Source organism: Festucalex cinctus, chromosome 18 (genome assembly GCF_051991245.1).
Source record: "Festucalex cinctus isolate MCC-2025b chromosome 18, RoL_Fcin_1.0, whole genome shotgun sequence".
Taxonomy (NCBI): Eukaryota; Metazoa; Chordata; class Actinopteri; order Syngnathiformes; family Syngnathidae; genus Festucalex; species Festucalex cinctus.
In genome coordinates this window covers 14,525,052-14,552,841 of record NC_135428.1, presented here as the reverse complement: position 1 = coordinate 14,552,841, position 27,790 = coordinate 14,525,052, and the positions used below count along the sequence as shown (strand labels likewise).

General features: G+C 39.1%; 1 protein-coding gene across 4 annotated transcripts in view; it reads right to left on the bottom strand.

Annotated features, from left to right (window-relative positions):
- Positions 1 to 27,790, bottom strand: part of sgcd (sarcoglycan, delta (dystrophin-associated glycoprotein)) — a 233,126-nt gene that overhangs the window by 64,400 nt on the left and 140,936 nt on the right. The window contains exon 1 of one of the 4 annotated variants that reach the window (XM_077505375.1): positions 15,969 to 16,243. The exons of the other annotated variants lie outside the window; for them this stretch is intronic. Within the exon in view, the coding sequence (XP_077361501.1) occupies positions 15,969 to 15,971 (3 nt within the window). The 5' untranslated portion in view covers positions 15,972 to 16,243. Of the gene's footprint in view, positions 1 to 15,968; positions 16,244 to 27,790 lie in introns of those variants that run through there. 4 annotated transcript variants of the gene reach the window in all.

Genomic DNA, 27,790 nt, shown 5'->3' with positions numbered 1-27,790 from the left:
CAGATTTAATTGCCGTTCCGTCTGACTCGATTATTCAATGTGACAATGTATTCAAAGGCTCTCTTGAAAAGACCAAAAAAAAATAAAAAAAATCCTCTAGTGATGGCGCACCAGTAATGTGTCAGGCTGAAAGAGGCTCATTGTGCCAAAAGCAGGGACGGACTACAGGGGAGGAGAAGCAAATTACAGGCAAAACAAACTATTGGACCTCGTTCCTGCACTGCTGCGACTTCTCTTCTTCAACCAAGCACAGAGTGAAAGACAAAAAAAAAAAAAACAGCAGCCAAAAAAAAATCCCAACAAAACAAAGTATGTCTCTGATTACACGGAGAAAAGAGCTTTTACAAAATGTTATTGGCCACTTCTTAGTGCCAAACAGCCAGGCAGCTGCCCGCTTTGGCCCTTTTATGGACTGCACGTGGACCCGGACCAGCCAGGAGCCGCCGTTGCCAATGGCCGCAACCCCTCGGCGGCCGTGCTGATACGAGTCGAGCGAATGGCCGAGAGCCAGCGGCGCTTTCATACGCTCGTACAATGAAGCGGCCAAACAAAAACCATTACGGAAACACCATTGGCTGATGAAAAAGTTTGACCGGGTTTAAATTTAAGGTCACGACGGCCAAAGAAAACGTCAGAGGATTTTCACAAAATCAAATGGATGGTAAACAAAGTGTTCAACAATACTTATTTCCTTTTTTACATAAATATCAGCTCATATTGGTTGTCGGACTCCTTGACTACTTTATCATTGGTGTTGTTATCAGGATGGATGGATTGATGGTGGATGGATGGATGGATGGATGGATGGATGAATGGATGGATGTTGGATGGATGATGGATGGTGGATGGATGGATGGATGGTGGATGGGTGGATGGTGGAGGAAGCATGGATGGATGGAGGGTGGAAGGATGGATGGATGGATGGATGGATGGATGGATGGATGGATGGATGGCGGATAGATGGATGGATGGCGGATGGATGGATGGATGGATGGATGGATGGATGGATGGATGGTAGATGGATGGTGGATGGATGGATGGATGGATGGATGGATGGATGGATGGTGGATGGTGGAGGAAGCATGGATGGATGGAGGGTGGAAGGATGGATGGATGGATGGATGGATGGTGGATGGATGGATGATGGATGGTGGAGGAAGCATGGATGGATGGAGGGTGGAAGGATGGATGGATGGATGGATGGATGGATGGCGGATAGATGGATGGATGGCGGATGGATGGATGGATGGATGGATGGTAGATGGATGGTGGATGGATGGATGGATGGATGGATGGATGGATGGATGGATGGTGGATGGTGGAGGAAGCATGGATGGATGGAGGGTGGAAGGATGGATGGATGGATGGATGGTAGATGGATGGTGGATGGATGGATGGATGGATGGATGGATGGTGGATGGTGGAGGAAGCATGGATGGATGGAGGGTGGAAGGATGGATGGATGGAGGATGGATGGATGGATGGATGGATGGATGGATGGTAGATGGATGGTGGATGGATGGATGGATGGATGGATGGATGGATGGATGGTGGATGGTGGAGGAAGCATGGATGGATGGAGGGTGGAAGGATGGATGGTTGGAGGATGGATGGATGGATGGATGGATAGCGGATAGATGGATGGATGGCGGATGGATGGCGGATGGATGGCGGATGGATGATGAATGGATGGATGGATGGATGGATGGATGATGGATGGATGGCGGATGGATGGATGGCGGATAGATGGATGGATGGTGGATAGATGGATGGATGGATGGATGGATGGATGGCGGATGGATGGATGAAATTGTAACTGCACGCAATTGACTGGTGACTGGTGACCAGTCCAGGAGGAACTCCACATTTCACCTTAATGGGCAATTGTCCTGGTATTTGTGCTATATTTAGCTGACTTTTATTTATCCCATATCAAGTTCAACAGACTGTAAAAAAAAAAAAAAAAAAAAAAAAAAAAGTCTCTCAGAACGACGCCACTGTTATTAATATTCTGTGCTTTATTTTTTTTTCTGTTGTTTTTTGCAAGTCGGCCCGAGGCGCCTTCCCCGCGCCAAGCATATGAGTGTTTACGGTTCATGACACAATTATGATTAAGACGTTAGCCTCTCACCGCGAGGTGAATGCGAAGAAGTGCTGGCAAAAAAAAAGAAAAAAAAAAAAGAGAATAAACAGAAAAGCAATTTTGCGTCGCTGTCTTTCTTCGGGGGAGGGTGTCGAGCGACATGGTGTTGACCTGCCTTTCCAAAAGTATCATTTTTCATTTCAAGTGTGAGATTGTCCCGAGGGGGAGCGCGCAGATACAGCAAAACGCAACATTTCATTTCACTCTGGCCTTGTGCGATTAATTTCCAGCTGCATCTCGATCATTAACAACGGCGGAGTAATTGCTTGGAGTCAAAGCGATGCTTTCTACACTAAAAAAAAGAAGCCTTAAATAAAAACACTTCTTTTCATGCGGCACTCGTGACAAACACTTCCACGCGTATCGCTAATTAATCGCCGCTGAATAGCAAACGAGGCGCTTAAATGAAATTGCCTTTGAAATAATTTTTTAAAAGGAGGAAAAGGTGTCCATCTCCGATAATGAAGGCAAAAACGTGAAATGATCTTCATTTTGGAGCAATTCAATCAAATAAATAAAATGTTAGTTCCGTGTCCTTGCAAACACTGCAGGCTGCAAATAGCAACAAACATCGCAAGCAAGTTGACGCACCCTAAAAATGTTAATGAAACGAACCGTATTAAGAGTTTATTAAACACTTTTGTATTTTGCAACATAAACATTTCAATCGCATTGCTGGCAGGATGTTTGATTTCGGAAAATACACAGAAAGTACCACTAACAACTATTAGCCAGGGCTTTGCCGCCCTCTTGTGGCACGTGACAGAAAGAGCACACAAAACGCAAATAAAATACAAAACATAAAAACATTTTAAAAAGTCATTTTTATCAAAGGCATTTTAAAAATACAATTTTATTATCATACTATTGCATCTAATAACAAGACTAAATGCAATTTCTGGAGAAATTGTGTGGGAATGCTGAAAGCTAAATGCTAATAGGTGAATGCTAAGATTTGAATGCATGTGGAATGCTTATGAAGTAAATTGAAAGATAAATTATGACATTATAACCTTCTGGTTACTGGACAATGTGCTTTACCAACTGTGCCACTGAGCAGTATCAGACACCTGGTAATGATGATAAGTTATATGGATGGAAGTGGGCGTGGAAAGTGATACTTAAAAAAGTTCACTTTCTGTGCCATTGAAAATGAATGGAGAAAAGTTTATATTAAATGTTAAATTGTGCAAATACTGTAAGTAATGTGGAATCAGACGATATATATACCCCGGGAGGCATGAATTTTTGAAGCTAGTTGAAATTTGAAGAGTGTAAATTGGAAGTATGATGTGGGAGTTGTTTGGCGGTAAAAAAGTGTGGACAATAAAAATCACAATAACATATGTGGGAATGCTTCAACATTCCCACCATTACTATTATTCTATTCTGGAAAGAATACATAATAATAATAATAAGTTATGGCAAATTATTTTGTGGATGACCGATTTGTTTTTCATGTTTCTTGGATGATTTGATCCTATTAAGTGAATTTTGTTGCACTGTACTGATGCAAAATGACAATAAATGAGTCAACTCCCTCCCCGTTACCGTGGTGACGCATAGAAAGGCTGCTGGAAATTACAAATTTCCAAAATGAAGGCATCATTTTCAGGGTTTTCAGCCCCAACAGTTCCGTTCAGAAAGTTAATTAACTTTTTCCTTTTTCTCTTTCTCTCTCTCTAAAGCCCAAACGATGTCATTTGGATCATGAAGGAGAATTACGACACTAATTGTGTTATTTTGTTCGAATGTTCGTTTCCCCGCACCCGCCCGCCAATTTATTTCTCATCTGTTTGAGGCAAAAGGCTTTTTGGAGATTTCCGAGCCTGGGATAAATCCAACACGTCGTCGCGGTGACGGCGGGATGCCAGTTCACGCTAAGCCTGGCAAAGTCACTTCTACTTCCCTCCGATACGCCACTGTAGGTGTCTTTGAATCCGGTCCAGGATTACGGCTTTTTAGATCAGGGGGTTGCCGATTTTACAAAGTCAACCACGCGCCAAGGAAAACAGCCGTCCGGAATACTTTTTGTTTTTCAACCGGCTGCCAAATGAAATTGAAATACATATTGGAATTAAAAATACAATAGATCACAACGTGAAAGGAGACAATTAACGGAACAGAAGCTTGGATTGCATCGTATTGTGTTGGAATGTCTTTGTATGTGATTCATGGTGCCGAAAGTCAGCTGGGATGGAATCCAGTTGCCAGCGACATGTTTTCTGGCTTCCTCCCACATCCCCCAAAACAAGCATGAAATTGGCCACAAGGTTTCGCACCCTGGAAAGGTCGCAGTTACTCGGCGTTTTCTTAAACAACGCTTTCTGTCTGTCGTCGTCGTCATTATTATCAAAGCCGCCGCCGAGCACGCTTAAGCTACTTAGCGCTCACACGAAACATTTGCCGCACACGCCGCAGATTAGGAATAAAGCTAAAAGAGGACCGAGTTTCTCATCTATCTACTGTAAACGTGCATTCTCGCTTTACTCGCCGCCGGGCCTGCGTTCGACGCCTTAACCGGCTGACAATTTATTGCTTTCTCATCCTTTTTTTCTTTTTCTCCACCGCCCACTTTCTTTGCCTTTATTGTTGTTTGAAAAAACAGCTTTGTCTGGGACGAAACTCGTTAAAGTGTTTACTGTGATTAGGGAGTTGTGTGTGTGTGTTTTTTTTTCCTCTCTCCTTTTTACTGTCTGGAAGTATAAAGCAATGCATTTGAGGATAAAAGCTGGATGGAGGAGGAGGAAAAAGCTGGGTAACAGTCTGCTGTTCACTTTTCAGTCCGTCTCCAAAGGATGGTTCACCGACAAGCGTGCATATCCTGCTCAACCGGATCAAAAGTCACTCAGAGTGCTGAAAAAATAAAATACTCTGTTTTAGAAATTGACATGACTTGGATGGGCATGCTGGAAATTCAACAGGAAGTCGGCCATTTTGAACAGGAAGTCGGCCATTTTGGTTTGAATCAGCCAATCCGGGTGAATTCAAATGTTTGTATGGCATTTTGATAAACTTCTATTAGGACTAGACTAAGTGCAATTTCTGGAGAAATTGCGTGGTAATGCTGAAAGCTGAAAGCTATTTTGAATGCATGCAGAATGCTTATGAAGTAAATTGAGAGATAAAATTATGAAATTATGACCTCCTGGTTACTGGGCAATGGACTTTACCAATTGTGCCACTGAGCAGTATCAGACAGCTGGTAATTATGATAAGTTATATGTATGGAAGTGGGCGTGAAAAGTGATACTTAGAAAATGTTCAATGTCTGTCCCATTGAAAATGAATGGGGAAAAGTTTATATTAAACGTTAAATTGTGCACATACTGTAAGTAATGTGGAATCAGACAATATATACCCCGGGAGGTCGTGAATCTTTGAAGCTAGTTGAAATTTGAACAGTGTAAATTGGAAGTATTATCTGGGAGTTGTTTGGCGGCAAAAATGTGTGGACAATAAAAATCACAATAACATATGTGGAAATGCTTCAGCAAATATCGCCCAAATGAGCAATCAGTAGGCCAATATCTGAGTAAAAAAAATATATATATATTAACATTCAACTTGCAAACCTCTCCACAATTCTCTTAGAAATTGATAGTGCTTCTTAAAAAGTAAAAAAAAAAAAAAAAAAAAGTTAAATATAATCTTTGCTCACAACTTGATTGACACAAAGTCTACATCCATTAAGACACACACAAAAAATGCATCGGAAAGTCAGCCATTTTGTTTAAAACCATTTTTGATGAATTCCCAGGGCTTTCCCTTGAAAAAGTTAGAAAAAAAATAGCCAGTTTTACCAATTGACACAAGTTGGATGAACGTCTATCATATCAGGATGTACAACAAAGTTTCAAGGACCCAGTGCCAAAATTGAACATGAAGTCGACCATTTTGGTTGAAATCGGCCATTTTGGGGTGAATTCCAGAGTTTGTACAACAAATTTTCCACCCCCAATCGGAAACAGAATCCTAAACAGACTGACAATGCTAAATTATTGCTAACATTTTTTTCATCTAATGTAGTGTAGACACGAACCCTAAGTACAAAAATAAATGAACTCCCAACACCAGTTTCACAAAAAATGTCTTTCGTAAGAGGATGAACAAAAAAAGTCTCAAGGACCCTTACCCAAAATTTAACGAGAAGTCGGCCATTTTGGTTTGAAGTAGCCATTTTAAGAGCAAATTCACACACTGCTCCCATTTGTAATCTGTGCTGCATTGTTGTTTACGTCCATCAATACTGTAAATAAGTTGAACGTCATTCTTGAAATCATGTATTTTGCTGTAATGCATTGCAATTGTGACACAGTAAACCCTGTGTAACAAGTAACCCCTTTCAAATAGCAGTAACGAGTAGCTTATATTACACTTGTCAAGTAGCTCGTCCAACACTTATGACCACCCACCAGCATCAAAGTGTATTTTTAGCCAAGGGGCGAGGGAGGTCATGGCACTTGACTCGGGTGGCATGAGGATTTGTCGGCTTGCTTTGAAGTTGAAGTGGGCTGAAGTGAGCTTCTGGAAATATACCCAACACAAGATTGAGAGAAACGTCGCCTCTCCCGCGAGACGAAAGGGATCGCCGTCTCTCACATCTCCATCCCACTTTGATTAAGAAGAAAATCGAATCTAGGTGCGAGAGATTAGTTGAAGTTCTTGTATAATATTGTGTAGAAAGCTTAGGCCACCGTTTCGATTGTTTGTTTCAGTAATGGTGAAATGAATAATTGACTAATCACGTCTTGAGGCAAAACAGAGCGCGGTGAGGCAGACGTGCTAACCGCTAGGTCAACATGCTGCCCTGAATTTGAGCACAGATGTCGAAAAAAACAACAACAAAAACAACAACCAATCAAAGTGATTTTTCTCTGAAAGCCATCCAAGATTGTTGGCAGCCTTGTTGGAGGTCTGTGCTGTTTTTTTCCCCCCCAGTGTTTATTGCGTCTCAGCACAGTCAGTTCATGTCCTTAACAATACTTTTTATGCAAAACACGCAATTCCGGATGAATCTTCAATGCACAAATTCCCCGGGCTGTCTGGCCCGTTTTATCTTCACCGGCGCTTTGAACACGACGTAACGCTCTCTGTAAAGGTCCGGTTGTCCCCCCCACCCCCCACCCCCCTTTTTTTTTTTAAGAACGCAGCTGAATGAACATTAGCATGCGCCAAGGTGCCACACCGCTTTTGCTAGCCTGCTAAAACAATAACATTCCTGTTAAGTGCCCATCGGCCTGGCTCCACTGTCAAGCGGCGTGACACAGCAAACAAAAAGCTGGAAACGATGACAACGTCCGCTCGCCCGACACATTGAGAGGCCAGCAACTTTTTTTTATGAGATACGGTTAAGTGGAAAACAGAAGCTAAATAACGTATGACTGTTCGCCATGAGCAGTCAGGTGACATGATTTTCTCATCAGGTATCTGCAAGAACGCTTCTATCAAATTTGTGATCCTTATTCAGAAATGTCTTTTGGAGCAACATCAGCCAAAAGCTCCTCTACACACCTTGGCTGAGTGGCAAGTTGGACTTTTCAAGTCAAGTCAAGTCATCATTATTTATTTCAAACAAATAATTAAATTCTCTCGTCCTTGCACTGTAAAGTCGCCAAATTCTGCCTGTTAAGTTGGACTTTATTTTTTTTTCTCTCCCCCAACTTTTTCACTCCTCCTGCCGCTTCTGCACTTCTTATTGTGTTGTGCGTGCATTTATGGCCAACAATGAGGCACTCTATAGCAACCACACCGACACTATGGCAGACTTGATCCCGCCTTCCCCTCCTGTATTTCGATTGTGTGCCGTCACGCGAGTTAGCATCTCATTTTTTGTAGAAAATTGCCTGAACACATAGTTTTGTACTTTTGACTATAAATTGTTTTGTTTGTTGTTTTATGTTTTATATTCTCTATATGATAATCTTTAAAATCTTATTTATGTCGAAAAGAAAATCCATAAAAGAAGTGCAACAAAGGCATAATTTTTTGTTATTTTTTTGGACTTGTAGTTTCTGAACAATATATGATAAAGCATTTGTTTAAATTTGTTTTCCTATAATCACTTTGCGCATTTTGTTTAAGAAAGTAAAAAAAAAAGAAAGAAATTGTTATGGTTTTAATGTTTGTGGGAAAAAAACATTGATAATTGAAATTATTTAGTCTATTTATCAACAAACTTTGTCCTATTTCTGTTCATTGTTTAAAAAGGAATTGTGATTAAAGGGATATTTTACTTTTTTAGCCATTTTTGGCAGTCAAAGATTAATATTTTGCCTATAATAAATTATTCTCATTATTTTTCATGTACAATTAGTACTTTTAAAAACACATTTTGCAACTCGCTGTCGACTGAAAATGACATCACAAGTGCTCCGGTAACCAATCACAGCTCAGCTTGTGAATGTCACATGACCAAACCTAGAAAACAGGTGAGCTGTGATTGGTTACCTGAGCCCATGGTGTTTTTTTTTTGTTTTTTTTTTAATTGCGCACAAGTAATCCACAATTTTAAAAAAACAAAAAAAAACCTAAGCATTTATTAAAGGGATACTTCACTTATTTAGCCGATTATAGCAATAAAAAGTTAATTTTTTGTCTATAATTAATTTGATACTTTCATTATTTTTCCACGTACAAATAGTACTTTTAAAAACACATTTTGCAACTTGCTGTCGACTGAAAATGACATCCCAAGTGCTCAGGTAACCAATCACAGCTCAGCTTGTGAACGTCACATGACCAAACCTAGAAAACAGGTCATGTCATTTTCAGTCGACAGCAAGTTGCACAATGTGTTTTTAAAGGTACTAATTGTATGTGAAAAATAAGTTACTTAAAAATTAATTAATAAAAAAAAAATACCATCATTTTATAAAATTATCACATATTGGCGACACTGGCCCTGTATTTACTTGGTATTGGCTCGATATCAAAATTTGCAGTATTGCACACCACCAGTAGATCCATTTTCGGGTGTAACCATGATGGGATTTCTTATGTAATGGGGGCGAGGTAACGCATACCGGACTGTACCATGTGTCACATGTGTCTGTTTTGCCCGAAAGCTAATAGTGAAAACCAGTTCAATGCTACACAATTCAGTACTACGTAGTTCTCTTGCTTTCAGCAATTCTCTTGTAAAAAATAAAATGCATTTAAAAACCAATTTCTGAATTCACTTTTCAATGTATTTAAGTGTTAAACGAACAAACATTACGACTGTGTTGGAGTTTACCGTTTTAGTAACTTAGCAAACAAGTTCTCCATTTTCACAGTCGAGCAGTTTTAGTATTTCATTGCGATCTTTAATTAATTAAATGCGTCATTTGCCCAAAACGTCCACTTTGAGACCCGTTTTTACGCAGTTCTACATTTCCAGGCTCGACAATGCGACTGTCATGTAAATTTAACGAGTTTTTTTTTTTTTTCAGTTGACAAGGTGAACAAAATGGCGGCATAAGTGCACTGCTGTGTCGCCTCCAGGGTCAAATGACACGACTGTCGCGTCCGCTTCTTCCGCTTCTCCATTGACTTTCATTTTCGTCTCACTTGCGCCGCGCCTTTATTCAACGCGCGTGCGCTTCGACGGTTGTCGGGCGACGACCGACTTGCAAAGCGCAACCTTGAACGCGGGAACAAAGTGACGATATCGCCAAAGGCGGGACACTAAATCATAAATCAATGCCATCATAAACATCCAAAGGGGAAGCGCTTTTTTTTTTTTTGTCACAGAGAAGCTGTTTTGGATGTTAAACAGTTGTTTGAGCATTTATTCCATATTCTTGATATCCATCTTAAGGTCCATATACGAGTACGTCCTTTGTCCTCACTAGGAAGTCGTGAGGATGACATTTCTGCACACTAGTATGACAAACCTTGAGGCAATAGTGTTGACTAATTAACATCTGTGCATTATTATCACAGGCTTTTATGCTACTAGTACTACAGCACACTGTTGTCAACAAGTGTACCATTTTGCCTCATTAGAAAAATCTGCATACTAGTGCATGGACAGACTTACTAACATGACTAGTGAAATTATAAAATGCTTCTAGAGAACATCTTGCTCTTCAATGATAGTACTAGTATTGCTCTGATGCTAACTAGTGCACATCTTTGCCTAACTAGTTACACATAGTGTCCTACTTTTATGCCAAAGATACTAGTGAAGACAATTGCCATACTAGAACATGGAACAAATTGAATAAATGCCTAAAAACAGCGTTCCATAAAGCTACTAGTACATATAGTCATAGTCAAGTTTTTTTTCTACTAATATACAACTACAGCTCGCTAGTATTAGTAGTAGCACTAGTTGACAACTTTTTTTTATTTCACTAGTAACATGTAGTTGCCCAATTAGTATACCAATGTTGTCTACTTACTTGCAGAAATGTCATGCAGTGGCGGAACAAGCGTTACTAGTAGCAAGTCATTTTACTAGTGCGCTAAATTGTTTTACTCGTGAGGAGAAATGACATTCCCCCGCAAAAATAAATGCTTGAGCATTTATTTACCCGTAATTTATTTACCTTAAGGTTCATGAACTAGTACACTCCTTGTCCTCACTAGTAGAACGACAAGGGTGCACTAGTAGAGTTTTTCCTCAACTGCATGCCATTTTTTAACAATAGTAGAAGGTTACTAGTGAGCCAAAAGTACATGTGCCAACTAGTTGGGACTAGTGGTTATACTAGTGGAGCACGGTAAGGTTTAATTGTACAATAGAAGACACTAGCGGTGGGAGAAAAAGTGATTGTACTAGTGTGTCCCAGTCATTCTACTAGTTGTCGTAGAGCATCCAACGGCTTTCCATGGAGGACACCTTATAAGGACGCCTTGAAATACAGAGCTAGTAAAAGTCTAGCCTTAAAAAAAAATAAAAAATAAAAACTTGGCAGGGACTTGTCCTGGGAGGGTGGTGTCATTTGGCGGGCGCTACGGCGTGAAGAGGAACGGGGCGGAATGAGAAACACGAAGGGGACGGAGACACGAGGTCACGGGCTGGAAGGCCGCTGGGTATTTGGGGAGCCGACTAAAATTGTGCCGAGTGACAGCTGCCCGGCGGAACGTTGGGGTTGGGGGCGTTTGCGCGCGACGTGCCAGGGCTGCCTTGTCTGCTTCACAACAAGACCATCAAAACAACTGCAGAGGGGGAAAAAAAAAGTGGGCTTCTACTCGACACTCTACCAGTCCCAATCGTCTTTGATACATATTATTAAATTTGTGAATCTTACCAGAAAATGAGTCTTCACAATTTAGTTTTTAATGCTAATGCTAGTCATGGTTTTAGTCCATACTTGAGCAGCCACAATCTTTTTGAATATCAGAGGATTGTTTCCTATCAAAACAAGGGTCTTTTTTTCCCACTAATTTAACACTCAGAAATATTTCAAACCAAACTAAAGATTTTTTTTTTTTTTTTTACATAATAACTTCCCATTTACTCTTTTTTTTTTAGATACATTTTACAAACCTACAAAATAAAACATATGATACATATTCATTAGTCTGATAAAGCCTATTTATTTGAAATGCGTAATCGTCAGGTTTAATTTGTATTAATAGAGTATAATTACTTTTAGAGTACTTATTAATTAGAGTATAATTATAATTACTTTTTTTTTCTTTTTTTCTACGTTTTTGGGATGTCTGCATTCAGTTTCATCCCCAAAACAAAAAAACAAAAAAACAAAAAAAAATGGCAGTGTTGGACATAAGTGTTTTTCACATAGCAGTAAATTTATCGTGTATAGGTAACCTGATTATTATGCAATTCAAACAATATACTTCATGTATTTTAAATAAATACTCTCATTATTATTAACTCTTTTACTGCCACACGCTATCAAAAAAAAATAAAAAATACAACCCCCACAGTGCCAGCCGATTTTGAGCATTTTAACTCATCTTTCAAGGCAAACAGAATATTGTGTGCTTTTATTACATATACAAGGTGCGTACCACATGAAAGATCGCATTCCATTCTTTCGTTAGAAAAAAAACATGTTTCTACATTATTCCGTTCTTTAGTAATCACCATTTGAAAATAAGTAATTTGAGTGACGTTAAGTGGAAATTGAAAAGATAAGGAGAAAACAAGCTTTTTGTGAAGATACATTTTTTCCCACAACAGCGACTTTGACACTAATATTTTTTGTTTAGTGACGCTCTGTGAATTATGTTTAATGTGACAAAGACTTTGATCATCCATGCCATCCTTGAAAACGTTCCATTTCATCAGATTCCGTCATGTTTCACTGTAATTTCATACACCGGCAGCCCATTGAAAAGAGATACGATGCTGTCATCTGCTGGCCATAGTTTTTGATTCCACAAGCCATTGACCAGGCAGCGCTGCACTTAGACGCTGTACTGCCCATTGGGAAAAACAAAACAAAACGGAGTTGACCTCATTTCATGTTTTTGGCGGCATGCATCATGATTTTACTAATCGTTATTAAACGTTTTTGATGGTCAAAGAGTTGATTTAGAGTGTTTATACTTTATTGTTTATTTATTGTTTATTTATTTATACTTTATTAAAGGTATTAGAGAGGATTTTTACTACAAATTAAGTTGTCTGTTTCATTGGTAGGTTTGTGTTAAAATTATCTTTAATAATAAAAAAATAAAAAAAATTCAAAAAAAAGTGAATGGGAACTTAAAAAAAAAAAAAAAAAAAAAAAAAAAACTGAAATAATTCTGTGAGTGTTATCAAGAATTGTGTTCCAGGAACATTTGCGTCATACTAAATCAGTGTGGGTTCTCGTCAGCACTCTACTAGCCACAATTAAGGAAGTTTCTGACTGAAGATGCTTGAGGTTGGATGGCTTCAAAGATCTTTAGCTTGAATGCTCATTTTGGATTGTGCCGCAGGGACACAATTCTGTCAAATTGTTATGTCAAACCAGTGCGGGTTCTACGAAGCAATCTTCAAGCCACAATTCTCTAAAAATTGGAGTCTTATTTCGTATATCAGATCAAGGATCCTACAGAACTGAAAGCATTTCTAAACAAAGGTGGCTGCAGTCGATGCTGCATATTTTTGCATTAATGCTAATTACGGATTGATTCACACGGACTGCAGTTTTCCATCATTAACTTGACTGCCATTTCTAATAACAACACAATGTTTTAGTGTGTTTTAACAACGTCGCAATGTTTCTGCCCTTGTAATCAATAATAGCCTAAGGCGATCCGCCTCGAACCTCCGCACAGAAACGGAATAATGAGACTTTAACAATCCCAACTCTTGTTTTAACACTCAGGTCTATTCAAGTCGTAAATGAACAAAACAACAAAAAGTTCAGATACTTTCTCGTTTGTGATCGTCCGCAGCACAAAAGGGCAAATCTTCTCCTTCTCAATTATCTTAATCGAGCATGATCTTGGCCGCGTGGCGTCTCGGAGGTCCGCCGATATCCTCGTTGTAAATACGGAGATAATGAGAGCGGAATAACGCCGAATCCCCGGGCATCAATTACGAATTATTCATTATTTTTCACAACAGCTGCATCGAGTCATCTCAAAGGACGCTTTATGAGAGCAGGTTTTGGTTGCCACACAAAAAACAACATGTTGTCCAAAAACGAAAAACATCTTCTTCAAGTTCTGGAATTGAATGCTTGCAAAAGGACAAAGAAACAAGCAAATATATTGTTTCACCACAGGAGGCGCTATTACAGATAATGCTAAAAACTTGAGAGGCTCGAGAGCATGCCGAAATATGCTTTCTATATATTTAAGTCAGAAAATGAAGAACATCTAAATGTTCTTCAAATAAGCTTCAAACCCTTTGAACACATCAAGATTCCAGACTTGAACCGGTCCCAAAAAAGGCCCGAGCCTAGAGCAAATATTGTCTTTCCTCACTAGGCCACTCGCTGGGCTCCCTGCAGCCAGCAGTCGGTAGCTTCACTCTGCGCCACTCGGCCTCGTCTTACTTATTTATAGCAGCTTCCCTTTCCCCGGAGGGACCACGCAATTGAAACCAAATGTGTGGCCGGGAGCCACCCCGTCACCCGACACCCCCCCTCACCTCGCCGCCTTCTCCCCATACACAAACATGGCTGGAAAATGTGAGCCGAGGACTTGATTTCTTCACAAATCGCGGTAATTACATTGGTTCCATGCACACACAAAAACTATAAACTGTGAGAAAAATTGTAGGAGGTGCTACTACAGACAATGCTAAAAAGTAAAGAGAGTGAGCTAAAATTAGTGAAAACTATTTGACAGCTGTTTGTGAAAATGATTGCTAATAAAATGACATGAAATCAGAAACAAGAACATTTAAAGATCATCTAGAGGCACTTTGATAGAAAACAGTCAAATAAATGGCTAGCTAGCAAGCAAGCTAAAACTAGCTAGAAAATGTTCAGGGAAAAAATGCTAACAAAAGCACACACAAAATTAGATAGGAGCTAAATTAAAGCGAGTTACTCCTGGTTTCCGATAAGAACTACTTACTATTACAGATAACGTTAACAATTGTGGAGGCTAGCGAGCAAGATAAAACAAGACAAAAAGTAACGCAAAGAAAATCAGTATTGAAAAAACTGATTAAAATAGGACTCACGCCAACAACAAAATAAGAAATAACTAGCGAGCAAGCGAACAAAAATCACCTGAAAGAAAGCTATGGGGTATAAGAGGCAGGACGTGATTTTGCACATCAGTTTATTTCCGGTCCGGGTTGCGAACGCTCAACCCAGGGGCACAAAGTCGGAAGCAAAAGTATTTTTGACGCAGCCCGCACGTCGCAAACCCAACCGGAAACAAACTGTTGTGCAAAAAACAGTCCCGCCTCTTCCGTGGCATATACCCCATAGCTAACAACAGGACACACACAATTAGAAACGAGCTAAATTAAAGTGAGTTTCTCCTGGTTTCCGATAAGAACTACTTACTATTACAGATAACGCTAACAATTGTAGAGGCTAGCGAGCAAGATAAAACGACGGAAAGTAACGCAAAGAAAATCAGTATCGAAAAAAAGATTGAAATCGGAACCACCACAACAGCAACAGCAACAACAAAAACAGTAATAACTAGCGAATAAACGGACAAAAATCACCTGAACGAAAGCTATCGCTAACAAAAAGACACACAAAATTAGAAACAAGCTAAATTAAAGCGAGTTTTTCTTGGTTTCCGATAAGAACTACTTACTATTACAGATAACGCTAACAAATGTAAATGTTAGCGAGCAAAATAAAACAAGACGAAAAGTAACGCAAAGAAAATCAGTATCGAAAAAAAAGATTAAAATCGGACTCGCCACAACAACAGCAACAACAACAACAACGAAACAAGTAATAACTAGCTAACAATTAAGCGAACAAAAATAACCTGTAAGAATGCTATTGCTAACAAAAGAACACAAAAGTAGAAACAAGCTAAATTAAAGCAAGTTTTTTTTTTCCTGGTTTCCGATATGAACAACTTACTATTACAGATAACTGTAGAGGCTACGACCAAGATCAAACAAGACGAAAAGTAACGCAAAGAAAATCAGGATGGAAAATAATAATAAGAAAAATAGGACTCCAAAACAACAAAATAAGAAATACCTATAGCGAACAAGCTAAACCAAGCGGGCAAAAATCACCTGAAAAAAAAAGCTATTGCTAATAAAAGGACATACAAAAGCAATCTGAATTAAAGCAGGTTATTATCGTTGTACCATCCAACTTAGCATTTATTTGACTGTCCTGAAACTTTTCAGTTCAAATCTCCTGGCTAGGAAAGAGTTAAAGGGGAATGCAGCTCGGCCCACCTCCACGCCCACTCGACACTTCCCGAGCGAAAGCAAACTTACCATGACGCCGTCCCCGCTTTTTCCCCCGTTTCCTGTCGAGCGTCCTCGCAATAATTCGTCTGCTGGTGTTAAAAATAGGACGCGAGCGGAGTGGCCCTTACTGAGCAAACTTGCACTTGGTTTTGCTCTCTCGTCAGCTTTTTCCCAATAACACAACGTCCCCCCCGCCTCTTTTCACTCTTTCCTCGACGCCCGTGACCCAAACTGTCTGACTTTCTTTTTTTCTTTTCTTTTTCCCCTGTTGCTGTGCTGAGTGGAGTGGTTGCAGGCCGCCCTCTGACTTGTCTGCCTGATTTAGAAGCCACATGTGCAGGGAAGTTTAAAGGGGCTGAGCTTACTCGCCCTGTGTCGTCACGGCAACACAGGCCAAACCACCTCCTGCTTGGGGTATTAAGTTAACTTGTTTTTATACTTGGATGACGGACACGGATGGTAATTTTCTCTTTTTTGAAACTACTAAACAGTTAATAAACTGTTGTTGTTTTTTTTTAAATAAGTGCTGCAAAAAAGGCAAACAAATTGCGTTAATGTACCACAAATTGCATTAGGCATTAGAAAGTGAAACATCTAGACCAGGGGTGTCGAAACGTTTTCCTCCGAGGGCCACATAACAGAAAAATAGAAAGCTGCAACCTTAGTTATTTATTAACACATTCATTGCCAGACCAGCAAAAAAATGCATCATTTGACGTCTTTTTCCGTCAATGGCAGTGAATGAGTTAAACATGGTAAAAATCAATGAAGCAATGATAAATTGTTGATATAATGTACAGTTACTTATTGAAAACTTCTAACAGTAACAAGGCAAATAGTGACCCCTGTGTGTCACTATAATAGATATGCCTCTCCACTGAGCAGCAGCTGATCCCAACTTGACATTCTGAACCACAAGAACAATCAGTCGTCAACTGACCACACTTAACCATTAATGTGATGTTTTCACGTTTTTTTTTTCCATTAATAATTAACCATTAATTAATATGATGTTTTCACAAATTGGACGCTGACATGAAGAAACAAGTGGATGAAACTATTTCTATTTATAGAACTGAATTATTAGCTACAAATTTGTGTCTTTGCATAGCTAAAAATGCTTAATGCACCCTCTTTTTGTTTTTTTTTTCAAACAGCATTGAAAAATTATTTTTAGTATTTGCCGCGGGCCGCCAAAAAACGTATGGCGGGCCGCAAATGGCCCCCGGGCCGTAGTTTGGACACCCCTAATCTAGACGTTCTGTACGAAAACTAGTATCATCACTATTTACTATTACCGATAATATGTTAAAAAAAAAAAAAAAAAAAAAAAGGAGGCGGGGGACTGTTATGATTGGTAATTATTACTTAAAACTGGATATGGGCTGATATTAGATTCTGACTGTGATAATCATGAGCAAAAATATCACAGTATTAAAATTCCATCTCTAAAATGACTTAAAAAAAAAATGGGGTAAATAAACAGTTTTGTTTTTTTCCCAATAACGTACTTTGTTAAGTTTAAATAAATAAAATGGTAGCATTCTTCTGTTGTAATTATTCTTAGTAAGGCACAGTGTGATCTATTTTTAGAACAGTACTGGCTACTCATGTTGTCCTTGGGGACAATAATACCCACTGGCATCTTTTTTTTTTTTTTTTACAGGACAATAAACATTTAAAAACAAGGGCAAAAAGTGCTTGCAAAGTGTCTTTTTCATCTCGCTACTTCCACCTGCGTAACTGCTCACCCCTTGCCTCTCTGCTCAGTGAGAAGGGATAAAAAACCTAATTGGAGACAATTAACTTCAAAGAATCCTTCTTTTTTTTTGCAGTTAATTTGCCAACTCTTATAATGGAGACCATTACATCTCTTAAATAGATTTTTGTTTTTGTTTTTTTTTGTTTTACTTTTCTGTGACAATGTAGAATAATAAAAGCAGTTCAACATCCTACCAAAGTAAGTGCAGAGACGGGGCAAAAACGAGCTTCAGGGTTGCAACTGGATTAAATTTAGCTGGTGTAAAGGAAACTACTATCACCTAATGACAACGCAGAGTATCTTTTATTTTTTTTCCCCAAAAAATAAACATATCTGATTTGCATTCGAATAGCAACACAATTGAAGAATGCGTTTTGTTTGGTGTGCCCGTCGAGTCCGGCGGAGAGAAGGCCGCGATTTGGAGAATGCAAATTCCCGATAGCACGCCAGGAACAAAGCTTCTCCTTCTCGCGTCTCCTTGGAGCTCCCAGACGGATGCAGCCCGTTCGGGTTGGGGGCGTGGATTTTAGCTTTGATGCTGCAGCCAGCACGCTCGCTCACTGTGCTTTTGTTGGACAAACGGGGGGCCGATTGGACTTGTAATTGGTGTTAACTGCAGTCAGTGTGGCGGGTTGAGCGTCCCCTGGTTCAGTCATTGTTGTCCTGTGACCCATTTGACTCGGGAAGACGCCTCGTAAATGCACCCGCATCAGCACTAATCCACATATAACTTTTTTTCCACCATTTAAAACACTTCCCAGGTGTTTTACTCATAGTGGTACCTTGGCGTATGAGTTTAATTGGCTCTGTGACCGAACTCGTAACTCAAGTCATTTTCTATTGAAATTAAAGGGATACTTGACTCATTGAGCCATTTTCAGCAGTAGAAAGTTAATATTTTGTCTATAATTCAATTCAACCCATTCAAACCCAAAAACGTTTAAACACGTTTTTTAATACTTTCACTCACAAAAACATATTTACATATTTTTGATGTTTTGTTTTGTTTTGTTTTATACAAGAGCATACAGAGGGCTTTGATGCAGCATCTGACATGAAGAGGTGGCTTAAAGCAATGATAGCTATTACAAAAACGGCCAGCAGGTGGCAGTAGAGTATAAGAGATGAGCCATGTTGCGACAAGCTCCTTTTGTCAGTGTTTTCAACAGGAATGTGAATATTGATGAAACTTAGCTATATCCTAATACTAATTGCTGCAAAGGGGATCAAATATACTTTTTTTTCCCTGATGAAAGGAGAGATTCTAATCTTTCTTTTGCTAAGTTCCATGTTTTTATAGCAATAGAACACAATAATCTGTGGGCCTTGCAAAAATCAGTCAAAATCCAGTAAAACAATTGGGAGCGAAGGGGGGTTGCTTCAGTGAAAATGGCTGCCAGTGAATGAGTCAATGTGGTAACATCATTGTTTTTCATGTACAATTAACACCTTTAAAATGTCATTTTTCTCCTTACTGTCGACTGATGATGACATCGCCTGTGCTGAGGAAGGAGGTAACGACCAATCATGGCTCAGTTTACTGACCAAACCCAGAAAAGAGGTGAGCCATGATTGGCCGTTACCTACTTCCTCAGCACAGGTGATGTCATCATCAGTCGACAGTAAATAGAAAAATTACCTTTTTAAGGTATTAATTGTACATGAAAAATAATAAAGTTATCAAATTAATTCTGGACAAAATATTACCTTTTCACTACTAAAAATTGTTCGATGAGTCAAGTATCCCTTTAATTGAAAAGCTAGCCCCGCAAAAAGCATAATTTTTGCTATGCTTTTAATAACGAATAATATAGTATAATGTAATGAATTGAACTGATTCCATAAAGAGAAAACTCACACATACACACGCTAGCATTCATGTTGATGTGCGCCTTTAAGGGGTGTGACCTATTCTCTCCTGAAGCCTTGCTAGCTTCCTGACCTGCTCGCTTTGGTCTCGGGAGCTTAGCTGCAACTCTTTTTGAATATAAATACATTTTCAAATGATGCAAATGAGCCAGGCAAAAATTCAGAGCAGCTCATCCAAAGACACATTTTTTTTTGTAAATAGATAGCTCAAAAGATTTACTTTTGTTGTGTAATTTTAATTTCACACTCGCCGGATGGGTAGACACTCCACAAAAGGCAACTATTTGTAAAAGGAGCCATTAAAAAGTCAATTTTCCGTAATATGTGCGGCTAATTTAAGTCAACGCCATGTTTGGGTTTCCATTCCATTGATTTCCCACATAAGCCGTGATGAAAATGCAAGGCTGTGTGTCGCCAGCAGGGCAGCCAAGGAGTGTGGGTTGTTTAGCGGGGGCGCGGGAAAGAAAAAAAAAAGGAAAAGAATAGCAATCATTGTTGAGCAGCTCGAGCGGGTCTGGGAAAGGCCTGAATGGCAAGTGGGCAGCAAAGCAAGGGAATTCGCTCGCTCGCTCGCTGTTCCCTGGACTGCATGTCAAGCGTGATCAACCATATTAGCTGCACAGTCTAATCGCATCTGTTGCTCAAGATGAGGGGTAGAACCGCAATCATTATTATACTTTAAAGGTGCATTTGAAAGCTAACGCTGTAGAACAAAATGTAGAAATGAAAAGGGATTTTCATTTCTTTATTTAGCGCACCTTACTGAATGCCACCAGTTTCCTATGCACATTGAAAAATAAAATATATATACTTTTTCAAATGCAAGACATTGTTTTAGTGTTTACTGGTGAACAATATAAACAGTGAGAATGGAAGAAAATATCAATAAATATTGAATAAATGGGACAAATATGAAAAAAAAACCTACAGATGTAAAACTGCTAAAATGCAGGGTTTGATTTTAGTTTTAATCTGTAATATCACCATTCACCACTAGATGGCAGACATATCTGTTGCACTTACAGTGATTTTTTTATGAATTAATCGGCCGATTAATTGAGCACTACCTGTTACAGCCCACTTTTAATAGAAAAACACGCATGCACACATTTAATGCATTTAATAATCAGCACTTCTGGTGTCCAGAAGCTTATTGAATTCACTTGAAACAGACTTTTTCTGACTAATTTTTTGGGAGGGAGCATTGTTTTGTTTTGTTTTTTGTCTAGTTTTTTTCTGTTTTTAAATATTCTTTTTCTGTTTTACGGAATATTTTTTTCTGTCAAAAAATAATCTGAAAACAAGAAAAAATATTGAGAAAACAGGAGGAAAAATTACTCAGAAAAACAGAAAAAAATTCTGAAAAACAGGAAAAAAAATGTTTAACTGTAACAAAAAAAAAAATCAGAATAATATTTTTCTGAGTAATTTTTTGATCTCTAAATTCGGAGTGACTTGTTGCAGATGCTCCATAAAATGCTTAAATTAGAATGATAGTCTAGCCTGCAAAAGACTTGGAGTTCAGAGGTTAAAAAAAAAAAAAGTAAAATAAAATAATAATAATAATAATAATAATAATAATAATAATAATAATAATAAAATACTCCGACAAACAAAAGTTAGTGTTCTGTTCTTCAGAATATTTTTTTCCTTTTTAAAAAAAATAATAATAATTTCCCCCTCTGTTTTTCTGAATATTTATTTCTCTTTTTCTGAGTAATTTTTCCCCGTTTTTCTCAATATTTTTTCTTGTTTTTCAGATTATTATTTGACAGAAAAAAAATATTCCGTAAAACAGAAAAAGAATATTTAAAAAACATTATATGTATGTATATATATATATATATATATATATATATATATATATATATATATACATATATATATATATACATACATATGTATCCCAAATAAGACACATTTTATTTTATTTTTTTAAACAAAATATAGGAAAATTGGTACACTGCGACACATGCCATGTTAAGTTTATAAATAAATAAATGTTGACATTCTTCCTCTGCTTTCATTTTTCTTAGCAAGACACAGTGTCCAATCACCAGTGAGCTATTTTTGCATTAATTGAAGGCAATTAACTTCAAAGACGCTGCTGGTTTTGATTTTTTAGGTACAATGCATGCCGCAAAGGCAAGCGTGAACTGCCGATTTAAAGTTAACGAGCAATATCGATTCTGACCCTGCGTATCGATACGTGTATTGTGATGAGGCCCGCAACGATATATTGCCGTATCGATTTTTTTTTTTAGCACACCCCTAATATATATATATATATATATATATATATATATATATATATATATATATATATATATATATGTATATGTGTGTGTGTGTGTGTGTAATATTCTGAATATTTTTTCCCCGTTTTTCGGAATATTTTTGACAGAAAAAAAATCAATAAAACAACTAAAAAAAAATAATTCGAAAAACAGAATAAAAAAAATACACAATAAAACAAAGCTTAAAATTAGTCAGAAAAACAGATTTTTTTTCAAGTGAATGCAAAAGGCTTTCGTACGACACTGATGAGTATGATTTATTTTATTTTATATTTATGTGATGCTTTAGATAAATATTGATTTTTAACTGCTTCAGTTGTATGTTGCTATATTGTGAGTGTATTTTTTTTATTTTAGTATTGAGGGTAACTCTAATTGCAAGGTGATAGTTGTGGTATTAAGGTGGATCAAGTCGAATAAATCCCCCCCACAAGGCGCAGGTACCAAAAGCGCCGGCCGCCGATATCAAAAGGAAAGGGAGCTAATTAGTCGGATTGATTTTGTTTTGTTGCCACGCTCCCCCGTGGGGGTCGCCCGGTCACCGCGCCGCATGCTTGTCTTTGTGATGCGGCCAACACGTTATCGCCAGCGCAGTCGCTTGCACTCGTGTGAGTTACGCCGACTGACACTCGTTTTGTTTCTCCATCACTCATCTGTCAGCGCTCGGCGTCCCTGCGGGCGCGTGCGGCGCCGCCGCCGCCGCTTCTGCAAATACACAACAAATGTGCTGAATGTTGTTTTTGCCGGGAATAGTACTGGATACCCCAGATAGCCGGGAAAAAAAAATAAAAAATCCTGCTTTGTTCTCAGTCAATTAGGAGCCCAGACAGGTTTGCTGCTGGTGGCGGTGGCCGTGGGGGGTTTTATAGCCAAAAGCAGCTGAATATGGAGGGTGGCACAGATGTCATCATGAATAAATACACATTCGAACTGGACTCCACTTGTTGTTTTTTGTGTGTTGCCGCTTCCCGCCAGATGCAAACCGGATTCTTCTGGAAGCTTCCAATCAAAGTGTTCCCTAACTATATCACAGATCGTGTTTTTTTCCCATTGATAACGTCTTCAGTGTAGTGAGTAGGGATGTAACGATATCCAAACATCACAATTTCACAATAGGTCGCTTGCACATGTCGTCACTTCCGCCTCGGATTTCTCGTAGTCGCCATGCTGGGTGGCCTCCATTTACGTAGAGATTCGGTCTAACACGTATCTATCACGTTTGTTTTCTGCGTTTAAAATGGTACATTGTTGCTGCATCGTTGGCTGTTCGAACAAAGCCAAGGGGGAAAATGGTCGGTCTTTTTTCCGAATTCCGAAAATAATTAGGAACCAGGGCCTGGAGACAGAGGAGTGCGGACTCCGGAGGGAAGTCGTTACTTTGGGCTCATGTGTGCAGCGATCACTTTGTGAGCGGTAAGCTTGTTTACCTTTATTTAATGCATGAGGATTAATAACGTTTCGACCGCCCATATATGGGCAAGTTGCTTATGTTTTGGATTCATGAGCAAGCAAGTTCGGTAGTACAAGCTGGCTAGCGGACGTTAGCCGAAAGCTAACATCGAACATTTTCACCCAAGTAGTGCCAGTGCAAAGTGTTTACTGCTGAAATTGGATTGATTAGTCTTGGGCTTTTAATGCCGATAACATGTTTTTTGGTGGCAAAATGTAAACTTGGAAAAAAAAGAGACAGAAGGGGCTGATGCAAGAAAACAGACCCCCGGGGGTGATGCAAGAAAACAGACCCCCCGGTAGCCTACACATCATGCTAAAGAACTTATTCACGGCCACCCTACTGCGGTAAAATAACCAGTCTTTCCATATTTTATTTGTTTATATATTTGTTTATTTTAACAGGTCGCCCTGCGCCCGTTTTTCTGTCCAATCATCCCGACTGGGCTCCAACATTAAAGTTGGGTCCCAAGTTACAACATCTATGTCTCAGCCCAGTCGGTGCCAAGATATGAACGTGCACAGGAGAGACAAGCAAAGAAAAGACGACTCGAAGTGGCAGAGATTGTTGCAGTTATGCAGCCAGATGGCTCCACTAACCTGTACCCTCAAGTACTGCTGACATCATTGACTCTGGTATGCCACTCAGAATTCATTACATGATATATTGTATGCATGAGTGAATGTATGTGTTTGTTTGTGTGTGTACACGCACCTTATATTTTAGAGACATTTGGAAGTGTTTATAGAAATAAGTATTTGCCTGTAGCAATGTTCATACATTAAAAAATGCAACAAAATGTGTACATTTCTTTTACACTGACAACAAAACTATACTACTTTACTATATTAAACCTATTACTGGTACCGTATTTTTTTGTGATTTTTTTTCTTTATTTTTTTCTTTAGGGATCTCATGCCACACCGACTTGATTGCCAATGACATGATGGAAACGAAGGCGAGCATCAAAGCATTGGAGGAGGACAACATGCGACTGTTTGTTTGGCGCTAATAAAGGCAGCGTTTATACAAATTCTATTGTTGGGTTTGTTTACAAAGCTATACATAATACAAATGACAGGATTTGACTCAATGTGCAATATGGTCCCTCTTAAAGTAATGGCATAAATCTCTATTATTTCTAAAAGCACAAAAAATGAAGTGAATAATGATTAGATGTAGTAATTTCAGGGTTAAAAATTGAACTGTTAATTAATGTAGTTTATTTTAGCACAGGTGCCTACCATCCTGAGATGACGGTATGATGTAATGTTGATGGGGTACGCAATGACTTTCATTATACTATGTACAGAGGGAAAAGTTGCTCTCTTTTAAATTTGTTTAATGTAAGACAAGTACCAGTACTGTGTTACAGTTTTCCCAATAATCCTTGTTTCACACTTGTCACAAAACCACTGTCCTTTTGGCAGTCTAGATTGGCACACTTCAAGTGATATCATTTGATTTTACAATCTGCTGTAGCACAAAAAACTACTTTATTCTGCATCTTTGAAGTACATGAGCAAGTGGTAGGTGACAGCGGCTGAGCAGGAACACTGGAAGTCCACTGCTGATCTAGTAAATGCTCTCCCGAGCAGTTCAGGTAAGGAGGGCTTTTTGGGGAAAAAAAACTCTGGCTTTTCCAACTGGCCAAAACGAGCGATCTGGGTGGACTCGCTCAATCACACTTTGTCCACACCACAAAGTCGCAGAAGTCCGTCCAGTTAAACTCATCTGTGCCTGAATCTGAAAATTTTACAAACATTGTAATGAAAATATGAAACATAGAATTAAATAAGAAACTACAAAAAGTAAAGCCATACATACCTGGTAATACTATTGGTGTTGTCGTGACAAGTGATGGGAATTGTTGCCATCTGGCACCAGACAGAAATTGGGTGTTGTGACAGCCTCCTTAACCGTGAGATCATAAGAAAAGCTGTCAGTATGCTCAGTAGTTACCATGAACACGTTTTATTGTACTGGAAACTGAAACTAAAAATACGTCCTCTGAGAGTGGTTAACCTTAAAGGAAGGCTCCTTTAATTTTACATGTATGGCTTGATTGGCAGTAAATAGTTAGTATAGCTACGAAACATGCATAAGAGCTGAAGAATACACTCCTATATTGATTTATTTAACTTTTTTCAACATAGAAGTACTTCCGTGTTGCAACGCCCCCAAATGGTGACGTCACTAGTGTGTATACTCGCTTGGGGAACAGTAGTTCACGCAGACATAACAACGAGGAAGACACAAACGTCAGTTATGCCTTACTGTATTGCAAAATTTTGCAAGGCGTCGGCAAGGAAAAACCCGCGAGACCCCCCCCCCCCCCCCCCCCCAAAAAAATAAAAAATAAAAATAAAAAAAAAAAAAGCTACTTGAGTAGACAATGGTTTGTTTGCTAAGTGCTGTCAACCTCCCGAAGGACAAGCAGGCGTGTGCGCAGCGAACATTTCAGGCATGAGGACTTCGAATATATGTTACAATTTGAGATGGGGTACGCCACACGCCTAATACTAAAGCCCAACGCAGTACCGAGTATCTTTAAAGAACCAGACGTGGGAAATAATCAAGCCGATGGAGGAGCCGCAACTGCTAGCAACACGGAGCCTTCACTCTCACAACAGCCGACACAAATCGAGGTCTTACTACGGCCACTGAAAGATCTCGGAGAAGCGAAGCAAATTTAAAGCGAAAGGTAGGCATGTTTCGGGGGTGGGGGGGCATTGGTTATTATACTGCACGGACTGTTTTATTTCATAATTCATTTGAAGGTGGCCAACGCAGGGGCACGTCGGCACGTTACCGTAATGCACAGTATTAACAATCGTTGGGGCGGCTGGCTTGACTTCGTCTTTTCGAGTGGCGGCTGGCCTGACCGCAGTGGGACGCTACGCAAAAAAGAAAAAAAAAACAGCTAGGGGAGGTTGGGTGCTGTAACGACGATACATTTAATTTTACTATTTTTTCTTTTTCCTGAAATATTTCGTCAGTTCCACACGTTTTGCATTGCTCGTACTGTGTGTCACTTTACCTGTTGGATATTTGCTCCTCCAAGACTTTTCTTCTTCACATCTTTCATCGCAACCAAAGCTATCCTGAGAATGTCTATTTAGTATTGCCATGTTGAATGTCTGATGTTCCAGGATGCAGTTGAGATTGTCCGCAAGGAACCGATCCTCGAGTTCTTTCATTTCCAGACAGCACACATTCATTAGCGGATTGTCCATTCCTGCAGCTCCCGCACGAGCACCACTCACCCCCCGCCTGATTCACTCGTTCGTCAAAGTTTATTTTGTGCCCGAAAAGACCATCTGGCGCCACAACTTTCACATCCAAGGCAGACTTTCCTTCGGTAGTGTTATTTTGTCGTGTTGGCTCGAAGCGATAAGGTTTAATCCTTCCGGGTTTGACGCTAGATGCACGGCTGCGTTGCATAGTGCTTCCATAGTGTAGCGTTTACACACTAGTGACGTAAACATCCGGGTTATTTAGTCACGTGTAACAAACATGCCGGCGTTCGATTCATTTTAACAATGGTTTAAAAGTTATTAAATGTACATAAAAAAATAATCACGTCACCAAATTAATTATTGAAAAAGTAGCAACTTTTTGCTGCTAAAAATGGATCAATAAGTAAAGTGTCCCTTTAACCATTTAGAATAAGTTGATTAAGTAACATGTAACTAGTGAAAGGGTAGCATTAAATTTAATTAAGCCACGGGGAGGCTGTGCATAGTTACTTTTTATTCTTATACGCTCTGCCATATTTGCCTGTTATAAAATTATTAGAAAAACCACATCAGGTAAAGCCAGCTGTGCATGTAAACACAATGATAACAGGAAGCCTGAGAACAAATCAACATTTTTGTGTGCAGAATTACCAACACCATGTGGTTTACTTACGTGCAACAGCAACAGTTTCTTCTGATGCGATGTTAACACTTTACACTCTGTATCCACCCGCTTACAAAATAATTGTAAGCCTCCAGGGATTTGTTGGCGTGTTATGGAGCATGTTGTCAACACGAGGTAGGGAAAGATGTCCAGAGAAGTCACATTTGGCCAGCAAGCTTTCTCCGTCAAAAAAAAAATCACCCTTGGTCAGGACGTAATTAGGATCAATCCCGCCACACAGAGACACCTTCTGCCTGTATCGTTGTTTTTGATCTTCCGGTAAATCGTGAAAATACTGCGAAAATTACATCAGGTTGATAAGCTCTACCGTGTAACTCGCGAGTGTACCTTGTGAACCGGCGGACACCCAATATGGCGTCCGAAGGAAAAACTCCCATGATGCATTACGATGTGCAAGCGACCTATATGAAGGTCACAATACGACAATTATCACGATATTGTGGGGAAGTTGGCGATATAAAAAGAGGTCACAATATTGTAAAAAAGAAAAAAAAAAGAAAAAAAAGAGCTCATATTAAAAAAAACAAACACAATATTGTGCTTTTGT